A 17,978-nucleotide genomic window follows, 5' to 3' on the forward strand; every position below is an offset into this window, starting at 1 on the left:
CCAAGGATATCCGCTTCATGGGTGATACCCTGTTGTACAAAGAAGCCAAGTGCTCCCATATGCCTCTCGCCAGCGTCATGTGCTTCACATGGTTGATCACCTGTGGTGTGCAATTGAGGAATATAAATGACCGAACCCTGGCGTTGACACGGTCCCACATTTGTGCCTGTGCCTCTCGGTCCTTCCTCGCGGATAAAACCTCCCCTTCCTCAGCTTCCGGCCTTGGCACCCCTTTGATAATAAAATCAGCAAGATCATATGACTCCAGAACTGACTCCATCATGACCTTCCAGATGCCATAATTGGACCCGTCCAACTGCCGATCCACTGGGAACGTGGGAAGAGTCGGAATCTTCACGTGCTTCTCTGCCATCTCGAGTAAATCCGCCATCTCGGAGAGTAACCTGAAAGGGTGGGTGGGTGGGAAAAATCTGAAAATCAGAAAATATGCAAGTGGCTGTCCAGCCCCTCTGCCCGCCTTCCTCTTGCACCTTCACTTCCCGTTCAGCCCGAAACAGTCCACCGATCAGCAACCTGTTGCTCCCCCTCTTGCTCAGAAAAACGCCCAAGATCTGCTAGAGCCTAGGGCTCTGATACCATGTCAGAATATGCAGCGGAATTGATATCCAAACTTGGGTAGACAAGAGCAAGTAGACTGCAGAAAATAATCAGCACAAGAAACACTGAGAGATGTGTGTAAACTCTTCTCTATACACAAGATCCCGGAGATAACTGAATGAGAAAGTGGAGGAGGATGGGGGGGAATATATACAAGCCCATGAGGGCAGTCGGCCAGCTCTGGAAGAGGCCCACGACTCACAAAATGTCCACGACTGCTGAAAAACAGCAGTCGGCCAGCATCTGGTGCCCCACATCTGCTCAGAACAAGTCGGCCAGCACTCAGATAGCCCACGACTGCTACAGATGCAGTCGGCCAGCCTCAGAGTGGTCCTGGCATCACCTGGCAGCCCTCCAGCCACTAGGAAAAAATGGGAAAAATAGGGAAAAAATACGGGGAGTGTGGAAAAATGATATACGGGCGGGCACACCCACAACAGAGGCCCTGGTGTATACAAATAGACAGGAGATGACTTCTAACAGATGTTCCATGTCTAGGCCATGTTGTGAGAACCAATGTGTGACCTGTGCATACCATGAGCCTTTGTCTCCTGCCTCAGCCAGCTGTCTAGATGCCTCAAAAGCTCTGTATGACAATCTGTCCTGAGGCATCTCTCTGAATCTGTCTAGCAGGCATATAGTCTGGAATATGGCCTCTACCATCATAGGAGGCGCAGCAAACTCTGCTTGGATAATGTCATGAGGTACTGACGGTTTGCTGCGTTTCATGCGTGCCATCATAAGAGCATGTGGTCTCTCTATCTGTGTCCACCAATGGGTAGCAAGGCCTGGTGCCCATACCGCTACTCCATACATCACTACCGGTGTGACTAATGTGTCAAATAGCCACCCCTTCGTCCGGGGCTCTTGAAAATGCGCGTGGTGGCACTGTCTCTCTAGCATAGCCAATGCTGCATATCCCCGTGTCAATCTAGCTCTGGTTGCTGAACCCATGGTGAAGCGTGTGGCTGCTGCAGAGAAGGTAACCCCTAGGTACACGTATGATGTCACCACCTCCACCTGCCGTTCTGCGAGAGTGAATGTCAGCTGACTCCTGCCCTGTCTCGATGTATGAAAGACCATAACCTTGGTTTTCCCAAGGTTCACAGTAAGACCCCTCTATGTGCAGAAATCATCGAGTGCATGTAGATGCTGCTGTAGACCTCCTCGAGACTGAGACACTAATACAACATCATCAGCATAAAGCATAATATGTACTGAGGTACCTGCTAAATCAACTCCATCTCCGCCTCCCCGTGTAATGAAGTCAGCCACCTCATCAATGTATAACCCAAATAGCGTGGGGGAAAGTGGAGATGGCTGTAGGTATTCAGTATATTATTATGTTTCAAAAAGATGTAGATGCTTAATGAAACGATTAGACAGAGAGGAGAGAGAGAGAGAGATGGCTGTAGGTATTCAATATATTACTATGTAAAAAAAAGACGTATGACTTCACAACTTCATGAGGCCTTTGGTCTACCCAAAAGGTGGCTGATGCACTTCTACTACTTACATGATGACCTAAGCCAAAAAGAGGGAATACATGCTTTGTACAAATGATTCCTGATGCTTATATAGACTTGAATATGCTCGTTGGTCAGATGGTACTGCTGTCGGCATGTAATTGCTGTCCATGACTTGAGGAAAATCTTCTTTGACTGCCCATGCCTAACCCTTGATGAAGCCCATATGGTGCTTGTGCTAGCCCTAATTGCCGTTGTCATGTGCATCCCGCACTTGGATGCCACATGGACATATCTAAACAACGTGGTGCAGGACCTAGAGTGGAAACTGGTCCCATGTGAGCCGAGTCCGGGACGAGTAAGTCAAGGTTCCACTCTATACGTCCGAGGTCAGGTGTGCATTGTCCTGCACATGAAGCAGTGTGTCACCAGCGTGGACATTTCCCAGTATGAAAGGAGTCTGGTGGACTCTAGGATATCTAAATATTTGGAAAGTACAAGCTTTGGAAATGGGAGATTATCCTACAATACAAAGAATCACACTCCTAAAATTTAGGAGAGTTGCTATTTTTGGCCCGACTTTGATGGAAATTATGTTCTCGTCATTACATCTGGAATTGCTATTTTTGGCCCGACTCTGATGGAAATTATGTTCTCGTCATTACATCTGGAATTGAGTAGATACCAAGAGTTGCCAAAGTACCTATGACATGGGTTACTAGTTGGGATATTGAAACCGGCCTCTGGTAGAAACCAAAGTGCGGTAGACTAGCAGTCACCCTTCCACTTGTAGTCCAGATATAAAAACAAATGTGATTGGAGCTAGAGTGCCCCAAATCTGAAAATAGAACGACACCTGTTGGCCCCAAAGCTTGGCGCTCCTTGCGGTATTTCTTTATTCAATTTCAAAAATATGTAAGGCTGAGTACAACAAAACCAGCCAAGAGAATACACCTGTATGTCCAATCTGGCAGCCCACAATACCTCTTAGCACAGAGGATTCACACACACAGATCTGTGTCTCAAAGCAACACTCTGTGCTCCCCTCTGATCAGCCAAGACCATTTAGCAGGACAGCCTTGAGCATACATCTGGCATATCTCATGCACATGATTCAACAACTCAGCACAAACATACATTCACTGTCCAATCTCTGTTTTCACCCTTTTCAATCTGCCATACCCCTCCTCTCACAAGGGGCCAGATAGCACAACTCTGCAGCAGACATAAGCCAATGGAAAGAAAGACAGATGAACAAGTTCAGAGCTTACCAAAATCAGCTCGTGGATCTGCATCGGAGGAAGTGACTATACCAGTCTGTACTTGCAGACGCTTGTTTCAACAACTCTGCTTCACACGTGTGCACTTGATTGTACGAATCGGCATGCACAACACGAGTGTGTACCTGTCTGTACCTTCCTCCCTGCAGCCACCTCAGTACTGTACTTGCAGCTCTCTGATGATGCGCCGACTGTACCAAGTAAAGCGCCGCCTGCAGCTGTACAATACTGTACGGCTCTGTCTGTGTAACTTGGTTGAACACAATGCTAATCAATACACTTAAATACACTAAGATTTGAAGGACACTTGCTCAAATACAAGAAGTAGATTGCTGAATTGACAAGAGGCACACAATGAGCCGGAACGGCCGACCCCTCCCTTGAGTAAATTGTATTACTATTGGAGAAATTCAATACATAGCTTCACGGGCATCCATTGCCAAATCCTCCATGCCAATGCATATGAAATTCAGCATTTAGAAAACAATGGTATGTCGATGTAGATCACCAAGGAGCTGCCTTGATGCCCGGCCCGACTTCAGTGCCCATATTCTCTACCATTGGCTCTATGTTCTACCAAGCAAGGTAGCAACATCTTCAAGAGCACATAGGACAAGAGAAATACTACACAGGGCGGCTAAACAAGGAGTCCTGCCCTTCTACTGAGTAAGTAATGACAACACATTGTCCAATTAGCTTACCAGTCTTCATAGAAGTTGTTGCAAGCGGAAGCCTTCGCGTTGGAAGCTTTAGAAGTGTTGATATCTTCGATTTGCCGCAATCCTTCGCGACAAAAGTCTTCAAGAGGATGAAGGGAACCTTGGGAAAGCTTCCCCTATGGTTCAACTTGAGAAAGGAAGGCTGAAATTAGGGTTTTCAGCAAAAAGACCAGAAATTACAGCAAAAATGAGAGCTGTTTTGCTGAATCTCAGTCATTGGGAGTGAGTAGGAGAGTGATTAGCACTTGGAAACACTCTTGGAAGCTTGGAAAACACCCTAGCAAGTTGGGTATGGCTATGGAGAGCTTGGAAATGGAGAGAAATGGTGGAAAAACAGAGTTTTCAGCCTCCAAAAATCCTCATGAAGAGAAAACACGAATTTCTCTTAATAAGTAAGTGAATTGGGGTCCAATCAGGTGAAGGGACATGGGGAGATGCCCATTTATGAGTAAAAAGGGAGGATCAGGTCCTGGACATTGAGTCTTGTCCGCCTCGGGACTTCAGTGAGGGTGAACTTGGAAGCGGTCATAATTTATAAGTGACTTTTGGGCGCCCAAACTTTAATGAAGTGTTAACGCACTAAGTTATAAATATTGGCTAAGTCCTAAGGGCTATTTGAGCCTAGATTGGGTAATACTTACCACCTGTTCACATGCCACACAACCATGTCAGCAGACAGTTTCACACGCACGGTTCACGGGCGGGCGTCCCCTAGCTCGGAACTACACATAGGTCATGCAGGCATGAAAACAGCATGCAATTTCATTTGCAGGCAAGCACATAAAGATGCTATGCAATGCAGCATTGGCATGAGCAATTTCCGTTCATGAAACCATATAAGACCAGGCGTTTCCAGGCAAGTATACGCAATACCAGACCCAGTGGAAAGCCAATCCTCCAGGCGTTTCCGGGCATGTACACAAAGGCACAAGTCCCAGCGGAAAGCCAAGTCCTCCAGGCGTTTCCGGGCATGTACACAAAGGCACAAGTCCCAGCGGAAAGCCAAGTCCTCCAGGCGTTTCCGGGCATGTACACAAAGGCACAAGTCCCAGCGGAAAGCCAAGTCCTCCAGATATTCCGGGCATGATAACATCAAGTCCTAGCGGAATATCATATCCAACTATACAGCATGACACGTGTCAATCACCTGCATAGGCATATTCCAATATGTACATAATGTGAAAGCAAGAGTGAACCATTTGGGTGGCCAAATGGTGACAGTCTGTACTAGCTGGACAGAACTGCAGCAGTGTACCCTGCACGTGTGTGTACCTGCTGGACAGTTCTGCGCCTGCAACTGTCTGGACAGTACTGCAGTAGTACAAGCTGCACGTGTGTGTGTACCTGCTGGACTGGTCTGCGCCTGCAAGAGAACGTACAGGTCTGTACCTGCTCCACAACCGCCGCCTAAGCCTGCAGCAGTGCCTGCAGTCGTACAGCTCTGTACGGGCAGCTTCCAGAGTGCTGTACGGCCTGTTTTCTCACTCAGAGATCAGCAGCTCTTCTCACACACAGCAGCAAAAACGTATGCAGTCCAACAGCTTCTTTCCTCCTTCTCCACGTTTGAGCTTACACGGCTCTCCAAAAGCAAGAGAGAGAGAGAGAGGTGAGAGAGGCATGCAACTCCAAAAGTGGAGTGGCCTCTCCCCAAAAATGTCCTAGAGCCCCAAAAATGTCCGCAACTGAAATGCATCCAAATATGTCTGAAGCACATGCGGGCAATCTTTGAAGAACTCTTCATCTACCCATTTAGCATCAATGGGAAGATAGTTCTTAAACTTCACAAGGTAACGCCTCACAACTTTGCCTGCAGCAAGCTTGCGTTCCTTGTGATACACAATCTGATCTGGCTGCAAGATCTCCTTAAGCTCATCCACTTCTGGTGGATCGTCAATGACCATTTCACTGGGCTCCGGCCCTACATACTTGCGAAGGAGACTCACATGAAAAGCATTGTGTATGTGCCAATGACTAGGTAATGCCAATCTGAAAGCCACTTCATTGATCTTCTCGATCACTCGAAAAGGTCCATAGTACCTGGTTGCAAGCTTAGGATATGCACCCTCTTTGCCAGGCCTCTTTGCAAGTCTTGCTTTCTCAAATTTCAGCAATACCCAATCATTCTCTTTAACATCCAATTGCCTTCTATGCTTGTCGGCAGCCTTTTTATGCTTGTCTTGTGACCTTGCAATGGTTGTCCGCACCTGAGCAAAAGCAATATCCAAGTCTCTTACATACTCATCAGCTGCAAATATCTCATCCTTTGTGCGAAGGATGGGTGGCAAAACCACCTTACCATAAACAATCTCAAACGGGGCCTTTCCTGTAGATGCATGCACCGTGTTGTTGTATGCAAATTCCACAAGCGGTAAGTACTTCTCCCAAGAAGACTTCTGATCCGTCACATAACATTTCAAGAGATCCAACACGGCTGAATTTGCAGCCTCACTTTGCCCATCCGTTTGAGGGTGATAAGCTGATGAGAAGTCCAATTTGGTATCCATATTATCAAATAAGGCCCGCCAAAAGAGACTTGTAGTCCTGGGATCTCTATCCCCCACAATGGACTTCGGCATTCCATGATGTTTGAACACTTGTGCAAGATATATTTTAACCATATGCTCAGCTTTGATGGTCTTTTTGACCGGCAAGAAATGAGCTTGCTTGCTAAACCTGTCCACAATTGTCCAAATTGCATCATTACCCTGTTGGGTACGTGGCAAGTCCATAATGAAATCCATTGTAATACTTTCCCATGGCTGCGTGGGAATAGGCAATGGCTGAAGCAAACCTGGTGCCTTTTGCCTATCAAATTTGACCTTTTGACAGGTGATACATGCACGTACATGTGCCTCTATGTCCTTCCGCATACCTGGCCAAAAGAAATACCGCTCAATCATGTGCGTAGTAGGCATTATGCCTCTATGACCAGCATATGGAGGAGCATGGCACTCATCCAAAACCTTTTGCCTCATGTCAGACACCACACATAGGCAATTATCTTTCATGAGATAACCCTCTTTGATCACATATGAGGCATGTGCATGACCAGCCATCAAATCAGCCCAAATAGTGGCAAAATCAGCATCCGTATGATACAAATTACGCATGGTAGACAAGTCCCCATGAGAGGCAACCGAGATAGCTGCTACATACGGCTTTCGTGACAATGCATCGGCCACTACATTCTTCTTTCCCGGGGTGTGCAAGATCTGAAAATGAAACATAGAGAGGAAATTGGCCATCCTCATATGCTTCTCTGACAATTTAGTTTGAGTAAGAAAATATCTCAAACTCTGGTGATCTGTCTTCACAGTGAAATCAGCCCCAAGAAGATAATGTTTCCATATAGGAAGTGCATGAATTACAGCCAAGAGCTCTTTCTCATAAATGCCGAGAGATAGCTCTGCATCATGCAATCTACGACTCTCATAAGCCACGGCATGTCCCTCTTGATTAAGGACAGCTCCTATGCAATTTCCAGATGCATCACATTCCACACAAAAAGGCTTTTGCAAATCCGGAACGATCAACACTGGACCATGAGTAGTTGCATCTTTCAATTTGAGGAATGCATCTCTCTCTACATTAGTCCATTTGAACACGGCGTTCTTCTTTGTCAAATCATGCAAAGGAGAAGCAATCCATGCAAAGTGCTGAATGAACCTGCGGTAGTAAGAGCATAATCCAAGAAAACTACGGATCTCATGCACCGAACTCAATTCGGGCCAATTCCGAATTGCATCAATCTTTGCAGGATCCATCCGCACTCCATCTTTGGACACAATATGCCCAAGATAATGTATCTCTGACAAGAAGAACTCACTCTTCTTTGCATTTATGAAGAGTTTATGCTTATGGAGCTCTTCAAAAATAATAGCCAAATGAGCTTTATGCTCTTCTTCGGTCTTCGAGAAGACTAGTATGTCATCAAAGAAGACACCTGTAAATTTCCTGTACCCACGGAATATGCGATCCATCATTCTATTGAATGTAGCCGGGGCATTTGTAAGACCAAAAGGCATAACAAGATACTCATAAAGCCCAAATGCTGTCCTGAAAGCAGTTTTGTGTACATCCTCAGGCACTACACACACTTGATGATATCCACTCTTGAGATCAATTCGGCTAAAGCATGCCGATCCATCCAACTTGTCAAGGATGTCGTCTATGCGTGGAATCGGAAAGCGATTCTTGATGGTAAGCTTATTCAAAGCTCTATAATCCACACACATACGAAAGGATCCATCCTTCTTTTGAACCAAGAAGACGGGTGAACAATATGGAGAAGAGCTTGGCTGAACCAAACCCTTCTCAAGAAGCTCATTCACTTGCTTTATGATCTCCTCTTTTTGGGATGCACTTACACGATAGGCTGGCCTATTAGGTGGTGAGCTACCCGGCACAAGATCAATGCGATGATCTTCGGGTCGTACAGGTGGTAACTCATTTGGTAACTCATCAGCAAAACAATCATTGTGCTCTTGCAAAAATTTCAGCCTATCATTACAAAGAGTGTTTACATGTACATTAGTTTTCTCAATAGGATCTCGTACAAAAATCAAGTACGCAAAAATACTCTTTTTCATTACTTTCTTAATTTGTACATGAGATACAAGGGGAATGGTATCACCCTCTTCACCAGCATCAATTACATGTTCTCGGCCTTTATGTATGAAGGTGATCCTGTTAGTCTTGTAAGCCTTGCACGGATCAATACGTGTATGCCAAGGCTTTCCAAGCAATACATCACAGCCATTCAAAGGCGCCACAAGAAAATCCTCATGATCCACATAGCCTTGAATGTGTATGCGCAACTCGCCAAAAATAGGCATGACCTGCACTTCTCTACCAACAAAGGCAGCCCCTGCTTCAATTTGAGGACCCATGTCCTCCACTTCAATACCCAAAGCAGCTGCCATCTGAGTGGATATGAAATTCTCCGATGCACAATCATCAAACATGAACACAGCTGGTTGATCTTTGAGCTGTCCCCAAGCTTTACATACAACCCTATCTTTGCTATCATGTGAAGTGTTGCCCTGCACATGCGGAACCATATGCACATTAGGCTTCGGTACATTAGCATTTTCAGCTTTGTTCTTCTTATTTGGGCATGCTCTTGCCATGTGCTCATTGCTGCCACAAGTAAAGCATTTGCCTTCACGCATATATTGCTCCTTCTTCTCAGCACTAAGACCAAAGTTTGCCGGCTTATAAGGGCGCTTGTTAGCAAACTTATTTTCAGCTTTTGGACCTGATTTGGCTTGGTTTTGGTCCCTTTTAGGTGGCTGTCCATCATTTTGCAGGTTTTGGACAACCCTCTCTTTGCCTTGAAATGAGGGTTTAGCCTTATTGGATCGACTCAATTTGAGTTCCAATTGCTCGGTGGCGGTGGCGGCTGCGATTAATTGGTGTAAGGTATGACCAGGATACATTTGTAATCCCGCTTTGTACACGGGTTGCAATCCCAATTGAAACCTTCTCTTCCTTTCCGCCTCGGTGACATGCATAAATGGAGACACCTCCAAAAGCACTTTCCAAAACTTTTGTACATATGCATTTACCGATTCCCCCTCATTTTGCTTTACCCAATCCCACTTCATTGTTATCTCATTCAATGCATTGGGAGGCAAGAATTGAGCATAGAACCTCTCCTTGAACTCTTTCCATGATCTAACAGGATTCGGTGAGAGCTTCTCCGTGAGCCACCAATGGGCAGTAGTGCCTTTCATGAACATGCTTACATGCCGGATCATGGATTTCTGAGTGAAATCCTCATCACTGAAAGCAATATCAAACTGGGCAATAAAAGCAAGTGCCTTTGATGCATCATATTCTCCATGATATGTGTCAAACTTCACAGATTTGTCTCCGGCTTTGAAGTCACGAGACTTTGATGCATGTGTGTGCATCTCAACATGTTTTCCCCCATGTTTGTCCATTGGGACAGTCCCAGTAATTGGCATCATTTTTGGACCAAAAGGTGATGCATAAGGCATAGATACATGTGCCTTGTAAGCATGAGGCATGGCTGGCCCCTCAACATGCATTGATACATTTTCAGCCATAGCTTCTCCCTCACAAGCACACTCGAAGGCATGAGTGGCATGAGAGATACGCGGAATACCTGCACCAACAGAAAATTGCAGCCCATGTTGCATGTGTTGTGCATGTACATTTTCAGCCGGCAATGGCATTTGACATACATTTTGACCACTGCCATAAACATTGTATCCTTCACGGGCTACATGAGATATTCCTGCATGGCGTGAAGTCACTGATTGTTCCTCTCCCATAGCACGGAGATTCATCCTCTTAGACATAACTTCTTGTTCGGGCACTTGTGGGGATTCCAAGACATGTGGGATGGTTGCCTTTTCTGCATAGGCATCCTCGGTACGAGCCAAGTATGCACGTGCTGCATCCCTCGGTTGCATGTGCAACTCTTGAGCAATCATTGCCATTGCATGATCCATATAAGATTCAGTTTTCTTGGTCTTCAAACGGTCATGTACCAATGGATCCTCGCGGCGATAGAGATTCAATTCTTCTTGTTGTGCTTGGAGAAGAGCCTGCATACGAGTAAGTTCAGCCCTCAAGACTGTGGACTCTTCTTCTTGCATCTTCTCTTTGCCACGAGACGGCTGTCCCACATATTCATGTTCCCTATTGTGCACCACATGAGTTTGCTCATCCTGTAAAGCATTGGAGGCATGCATTTCATTGTCCCTGCCACTTGTATTAGCATCTCCAACATTCATTGTATGGCTGTTCATAATGTTCTAAGTGTAGAGATAGCTAGTGTTCACGGTGATCGTCTCTCACGATAGAAGTGAAAGAGAACCGTATGCTCTGATACCAATGTAACTTGGTTGAACACAATGCTAATCAATACACTTAAATACACTAAGATTTGAAGGACACTTGCTCAAATACAAGAAGTAGATTGCTGAATTGACAAGAGGCACACAATGAGCCGGAACGGCCGACCCCTCCCTTGAGTAAATTGTATTACTATTGGAGAAATTCAATACATAGCTTCACGGGCATCCATTGCCAAATCCTCCATGCCAATGCATATGAAATTCAGCATTTAGAAAACAATGGTATGTCGATGTAGATCACCAAGGAGCTGCCTTGATGCCCGGCCCGACTTCAGTGCCCATATTCTCTACCATTGGCTCTATGTTCTACCAAGCAAAGTAGCAACATCTTCAAGAGCACATAGGACAAGAGAAATACTACACAGGGCGGCTAAACAAGGAGTCCTGCCCTTCTACTGAGTAAGTAATGACAACACATTGTCCAACTAGCTTACCAGTCTTCATAGAAGTTGTTGCAAGCGGAAGCCTTCGCGTTGGAAGCTTTAGAAGTGTTGATATCTTCGATTTGCCGCAATCCTTCGTGACAAAAGTCTTCAAGAGGATGAAGGGAACCTTGGGAAAGCTTCCCCTATGGTTCAACTTGAGAAAGGAAGGCTGAAATTAGGGTTTTCAGCAAAAAGACCAGAAATTACAGCAAAGATGAGAGCTGTTTTGCTGAATTTCAGTCATTGGGAGTGAGTAGGAGAGTGATTAGCACTTGGAAACACTCTTGGAAGCTTGGAAAACACCCTAGCAAGTTGGGTATGGCTATGGAGAGCTTGGAAATGGAGAGAAATGGTGGAAAAACAGAGTTTTCAGCCTCCAAAAATCCTCATGAAGAGAAAACACGAATTTCTCTTAATAAGTAAGTGAATTGGGGTCCAATCAGGTGAAGGGACATGGGGAGATGCCCATTTATGAGTAAAAAGGGAGGATCAGGTTCTGGACATTGAGTCTTGTCCGCCTCGGAACTTCAGTGAGGGTGAACTTGGAAGCGGTCATAATTTATAAGTGACTTTTGGGCGCCCAAACTTTAATGAAGTGGGAACGCACTCACTCATAAATATTGGCTAAGTCCTAAGGGCTATTTGAGCCTAGATTGGGTAATACTTACCACCTGTTCACACCTCACACAACCATGTCAGCAGACAGTTTCACACGCACGGTTCACGGGCGGGCGTCCCCTAGCCCGGAACTACACATAGGTCATGCAGGCATGAAAACAGCATGCAATTTCATTTGCAGGCAAGCACATAAAGATGCTATGCAATGCAGCATTGGCATGAGCAATTTCCGTTCATGAAACCATATAAGACCAGGCGTTTCCAGGCAAGTATACGCAATACCAGACCCAGTGGAAAGCCAATCCTCCAGGCGTTTCCTCCAGATATTCCGGGCATGATAACATCAAGTCCCAACGGAATATCATATCCAACTATACAGCATGACACGTGTCAATCACCTGCATAGGCATATTCCAATATGTACATAATGTGAAAGCAAGAGTGAACCATTTGGGTGGCCAAATGGTGACAGTCTGTACTAGTTGGACAGAACTGCAGCAGTGTATCCTGCACGTGTGTGTACCTGCTGGACAGTTCTGCGCCTGCAACTGTCTGGACAGTACTGCAGTAGTACAAGCTGCACGTGTGTGTGTACCTGCTGGACTGGTCTGCGCCTGCAAGAGAACGTACAGGTCTGTACGTGCTCCACAACCGCCGCCTAAGCCTGCAGCAGTGCCTGCAGTCGTACAGCTCTGTACGGGCAGCTTCCAGAGTGCTGTACGGCTTGTTTTCTCACTCAGAGATCAGCAGCTCTTCTCACACACAGCAGCAAAAACGTATGCAGTCCAACAGCTTCTTTCCTCCTTCTCCACGCTTGAGCTTACACGGCTCTCCAAAAGCAAGAGAGAGAGAGAGAGGTGAGAGAGGCATGCAACTCCAAAAGTGGAGTGGCCTCTCCCCAAAAATGTCCTAGAGCCCCAACTTTAATAAACATTAAAGTTCCCTAGGGGCCACTAAGGACTAGGGGCAACCATCAATAAAACATTAAAAACATTAATATCTTGGTCCCCCCTTTCACATCTGAAGTGTCCACACATCATTTCATTTGTCCGGGCACCCCAAATGTGAACCTTTTATAGGCCTTGGAAAGTCCTAGTGGACTGGCCGACTGCTGGTCGGCCATGTCCTGGACAAAGTATTCCTAAAATACTGCAGCTGATAGTCCCTTTCCTCTTTGGTGTGTTGGGCAACATCATCCCTTGTCCAACACCAGTCAACCCCTTGCCAAAACAGCTACATTTTCTCCAAAATCAGGTTCAAGTCTAGTTCTTTATCTGTTGCCTCCTTAGGATTAGCCTTGGGATTAGCCCGTGCATGTCTTGCACATGACAAGCAGAAAGGCTCGAAGATAAACACGAGTGCGTTATCCAAGATCCCTGGAAAGAGAATAGTATCCTGTCCAAGGTTGATTTGTGCTTCATGCCTTTGCCAACCGATAACTGTGGGGTTGTCAAGTGGTGTCAGGAGGCTTTTGCTAAGTGGGATTCAAGTTTGAATTCGCACACACATTGGTGGGTCCAAGAATGGCTCAATAGTCTTGACTTCACAGACTCTAAGTTGTGATGCTTGTTTTTAAGTACTTTTTTCTAAAATCCCTAATTAATAATTTTTAATTCTTCAAGGTCTTTGCTGAATTGTGATGGAATCTAATTTGTTGCGTGCTCTTAATCTTAGTTAGCAATCAAATATGAGCTGAATGTATTCAAATCATTGTAACATGATTAGACACTACTGAGATTCTCTTAAAATCTTGTTAATCCATGGCCACTCAAATCTTAGTGGGTGGATAAATTTAGTGGTGAAGGATTTCATACATGGCAAACAAAGGTTATGTATCTCATGCAAAAGCAAAGGGGATAGTAAATGGAGATGAGCTTGATGAAGGGAGTGATGATGAAGTCAAAGCATGGATAAAAAAGGATAGAAAAGCCATAGCCAACATTGGGTTAAACCTTGGGGATAACATCATTCATCATATCAGCAACAAGGAGCATGCCAAGGAATCTTGGGATGAGCTAGAGAAGGTATTTGGAGCCAGTGCAAAAAATTCAAAAATAAACCTAAAAATATAGTTCTATGGGCTTGATATAGAGTTCAATGACTCATTTATGGAATATGTAGGAACGATTATTATGTAGCTTGTAAGTATCTAGGCACCTGTTGGATGAGAAAGATGAAATTGCGGTCTTACTTAATCAAGAGCATGCCTCAAGAGTTTTCTTTGATGGTAACAACACTTACTAATCTTCCAAATATTAAAAGTGTCAAATCTTCTTTTTGAAGAAGATGAGAAACTGAAAGGTCCACAATAAAGCTCAACAAACAGTAAGGAGACTGCATTCTTTAATAAATCCAATATCAAATGTAACTATTGTGGAAGGATGGGGCATGCATACATGAGTTCGCCGACCATGCTCCACAAGAACACATTTTCTAGGTGTGATGATGATTCATGTCATGTATTATGTTGATGTCAACCTTGGGATTGGGTAACCCTTGGTGAAGATGTACCCATATGTATGTGGATGTAATGATGTCTATGTTCATGTCCATGATGTCATGTCATGTTGATGTAATCACCTTTGCCACACTGATGATGTAGTCTAAGTGATGTATGTATGTGTCTCCATTAAGGGGGGACGGGGGAATGTCATGTCTATGTATGTCACATTACTTTCTTGGGATGAGACCCATTTGGGTACCAAGGGGGGGGTGTTAAAATATGGTGCTTGTCATGTCATGTATAGGGCACATCTATGTGAGAACTAGGTAGATGGAGCCTTAGGATTTCATGAAACAGGAATGGATGAAGGCTAAGGTTATTTGGGCATGTGAATGGATGAATATAAAAGAGAGTCAGTGGTCAAAAAGTAGGCACATGGAAAGTGCAAGGGTGCACAAGGCATGTGAGCATTTATGAACACGTGGATAGCACAAGGGTGCATGGAGCATGTGGATGAGAGCTATGAATGGATGTATCAAACTCATTTTCTTAATGCAAAAATGTGATTAACCCTAATCCAGATCTTGTTAATCCTCATAAGTATCAACTCTATACTCTAGTTATGAATTCCTCCATTTTTCATCCTCCATAGGTCTCATTTCCTCATGTTTATGCACTCATATCCCATTAAAATCCACCTCATTTAACACGTTTTCCTCTAGAATAGCCTACTACAACTCTATTATACTCCACTCCAACTCTATTCGCTCCTCAAAGCCCTCTCTAAGAGGGTCTCAATGCCCGACTGAGGAGCAATAGGTAGCAAGTCCTCTTGGATCCCCTGAGAGACCGATCTCCCTATTTGTGGATCAATCTTTGTTGTGCTTGGGAAAAGATCGTCAATGCCCAAAACTTCATAGGTATCCAGGTCAATTCCGTATCTACATACTCTATATCTAGCCCGTCACACCAGTTAGAGGGAGATACAAGAGAGCGGGAAGAAATGACCGCATCCTACTGTGTATGCCCCTATCACATTGAGGGGCTAAAAAAAAAGTACTATTCCTTGCAAAGAATCTGTGAGGCCTATGCAAGCCTATGCAACGAATGGTCATCGTGCTAGAATCTTTCATGGAGGCCAAGGATATAGTACAAGGGTCACTGGCACACTCCTTGACTACTATGAGAAATCTATCGAGACTATTGAAAGAAGTGCTTGGCTCTATGCTTTGCTATGTAGTTCCTTATAACCTCCTCATATAGACTTTATCTCTCTGTTGATAATGTTGGCTCTGTAGTAGTATGTGCAAGTGTACTCTTCCTAATGAGTGGATAGTTCTTTTCAAAATGGTGAAGAGAGCATACCAAGTTTTACCACGTACCTTTCATGTTATCTGGTTAGCCACTAGGTGGCAGGTGGCAGGCAGTCGTGTCAGAAATTTGCATAACCCTGAAGAGGGTGCTGAGTTAGGCAGCCTTTATTTTTACTGAAGGAGGGTTTCAGGTATGTGTGGTTCTTACATAAGGAGAGAGAAAGAAAGAGACTGTCTTGAATGTAAGGTAGACTCCTTTTTTCATGCTCTCTCTTCTCATTGAGCACCCAATCAAGAACCATATCAGCAGCCAAAAAGTTGAGTTGTTTAGTTGTTCCTTTGGTTAATACTCACCTGGCCCATTATTGTGACTAAATGGTCCTATTGTGACTTCTTACCATATTTTAATGCAGTTGCAGCTGATGGCATGAACTTAAGAATTTGTCTGGCTACCTGTACTGTGGCTTAAACGAAACCGTACTCACTTACGTCAAGATGATTATTAGTGATGTTTCTTATTGGCCTTGAAAGAATCAGATTAATTTTGAGCATCCTTAAGGATGCACTTGCCCTTGAGGATTAATTCTGTTGTCATGAATTGACCATGGTTCAATCATTTATGCAGGAATGATGCCAAAAAGTTAGAGGAGTGGGCAAGTTCAAAGACTGCACTGACAATAGTTTCTTTCAAGTCTGAAGAAGGAAAAGTAGAGTCCATCCTAAAGGACATTTCTCAGCGGGCAGCTGAAGGAAATTTTCATTATAGTCGGTTCTTTGCGATTGGTCTCTTCAGACTTCTCGAGAAGGCAAATGCCACAGATCCAGCAGTTTTAGAGCAGGTAATATTTTAGAACTCAGTCAAATGAGATGTTACAATTTGAGATCCTTTTCTTTTTGTAGTGCCGAGGCAAGCCCATGAGCTATCAAAGCAATGCTGAAGAGAGGCCATTTCAAAATCGGCAGCCGAATGTCTATGGTGCAGGAGCAGTCTTTATTGGACGCTCCTAACTAAAGTTGTAACCTTACAAAGTTTTGGATGGGATCTTGTATCTAACAGTGATTGCTTTCTTGGCAGCTGTCAAAAGAATTAAACGTAAGTAAATTGAGTGTTGATCGGGATCTTGACGTGTATCGTAATCTGCTCTCCAAACTGGTACAGGCGAAAGAGCTACTCAAGGAGTATGTTGAACGGTGAGATTGATCTGTCCTGTTTTTTTACACATGCAAGCTTTTTCCTTTGCAAGTTAGTCTTCTTTCCAAACAGTGGCGATTGATTGCTTTCAGTGTTCTTTCAAGATAGCGTAAGATCATCATTTACACATCTGCTGGTTGTATTGAGCACCTTAAAATTGAGATCAGCATTCACACGTATTGAGCATCTTAAAATTGAGATTTTTTTGGTTGTCAGATCCATGATGTTTAAAGCATTTGAGCTGTGACACCATTTGGTTAGATATCGTAGAAGTCTTGAAATCAGAGTTTCTCCTTAAGTTTTCGTGTGTTGTGACGGTTGAATAGGGAAAAGAAAAAGCAGGCGGAAAGAGAGGCGAGTTCAAAGTCGAGTGAGGCTGTTGCCAAAATGGAAGCAGTTAATCTGTGAGTGGAACTTGAGACCTCTGTCTGTATGCTCCTATGATAAGAAGGGCTTCAGGTGTAGTGAGATGATGGGAGACTCAGCTGTACATTGGAGTTCTCAGAAGTTTTTGGCCTTCACAGGGGCCGTTTCCTTCTTTATCTCTGCGTGTTTAATCCAAGTGATCATCAATTTGTTCTTTTTGGGTAGAAAAGTATGAAGGTTCTCTTTTGAGCTCCAAGGACCAGGATAGAGCTCTCTCAGAAGACCTTGAGCTGGAAATTTTTACACAACTTGTGAAACATAGTATCATGCCGCTTTCTAAACTCATGTAAGCTCATGTCTACCAGTTTTGTGAATAAAGTGTATCTTAGTCTTGTCTGAATTTGTCTCCTTCTACTGTTCCGTAAGTGTTGGTTTGTGATTTGGTTCTTAGTTAAAAAAATTCACATAGGCAGGTTTACAAACAAAAGTAGCACTCCACACCTGCGATGCATGCACGATAAGCAAGTGGCAGGGGGAATCTTTCCCAATATCACAAGCATTGAAAACAAAAAGGAATTTGGAATCAACTTTATGTCTCTGAGGGGCTGATAAACTCTCAGATGATGTCACTAGATTTTTTAATTTGCTCGA

At 44.3% G+C, this 17,978-nt stretch overlaps 1 protein-coding gene across 1 annotated transcript in view; it reads left to right on the top strand.

Moving 5' to 3' along the window:
- LOC147614073 (protein THYLAKOID FORMATION1, chloroplastic-like) overlaps window positions 1–17,727 on the top strand; it is a 38,903-nt gene extending 21,176 nt beyond the window's left edge. The window contains exons 3-5 of the mRNA XM_086780615.1: window positions 16,395–16,608; window positions 16,845–16,960; window positions 17,288–17,727. Coding sequence (XP_086636741.1) covers window positions 16,395–16,608; window positions 16,845–16,960; window positions 17,288–17,369 — 412 coding nt within the window. The 3' untranslated portion in view covers window positions 17,370–17,727. The remainder of the gene's footprint in view (window positions 1–16,394; window positions 16,609–16,844; window positions 16,961–17,287) is intronic.
- The last annotated feature ends 251 nt before the right edge of the window (window positions 17,728–17,978 follow it).

Source organism: Cibotium barometz, chromosome 42, assembly GCF_041138505.1.
Source record: "Cibotium barometz isolate CiBa-2024 chromosome 42, ASM4113850v1, whole genome shotgun sequence".
Taxonomy (NCBI): Eukaryota; Viridiplantae; Streptophyta; class Polypodiopsida; order Cyatheales; family Cibotiaceae; genus Cibotium; species Cibotium barometz.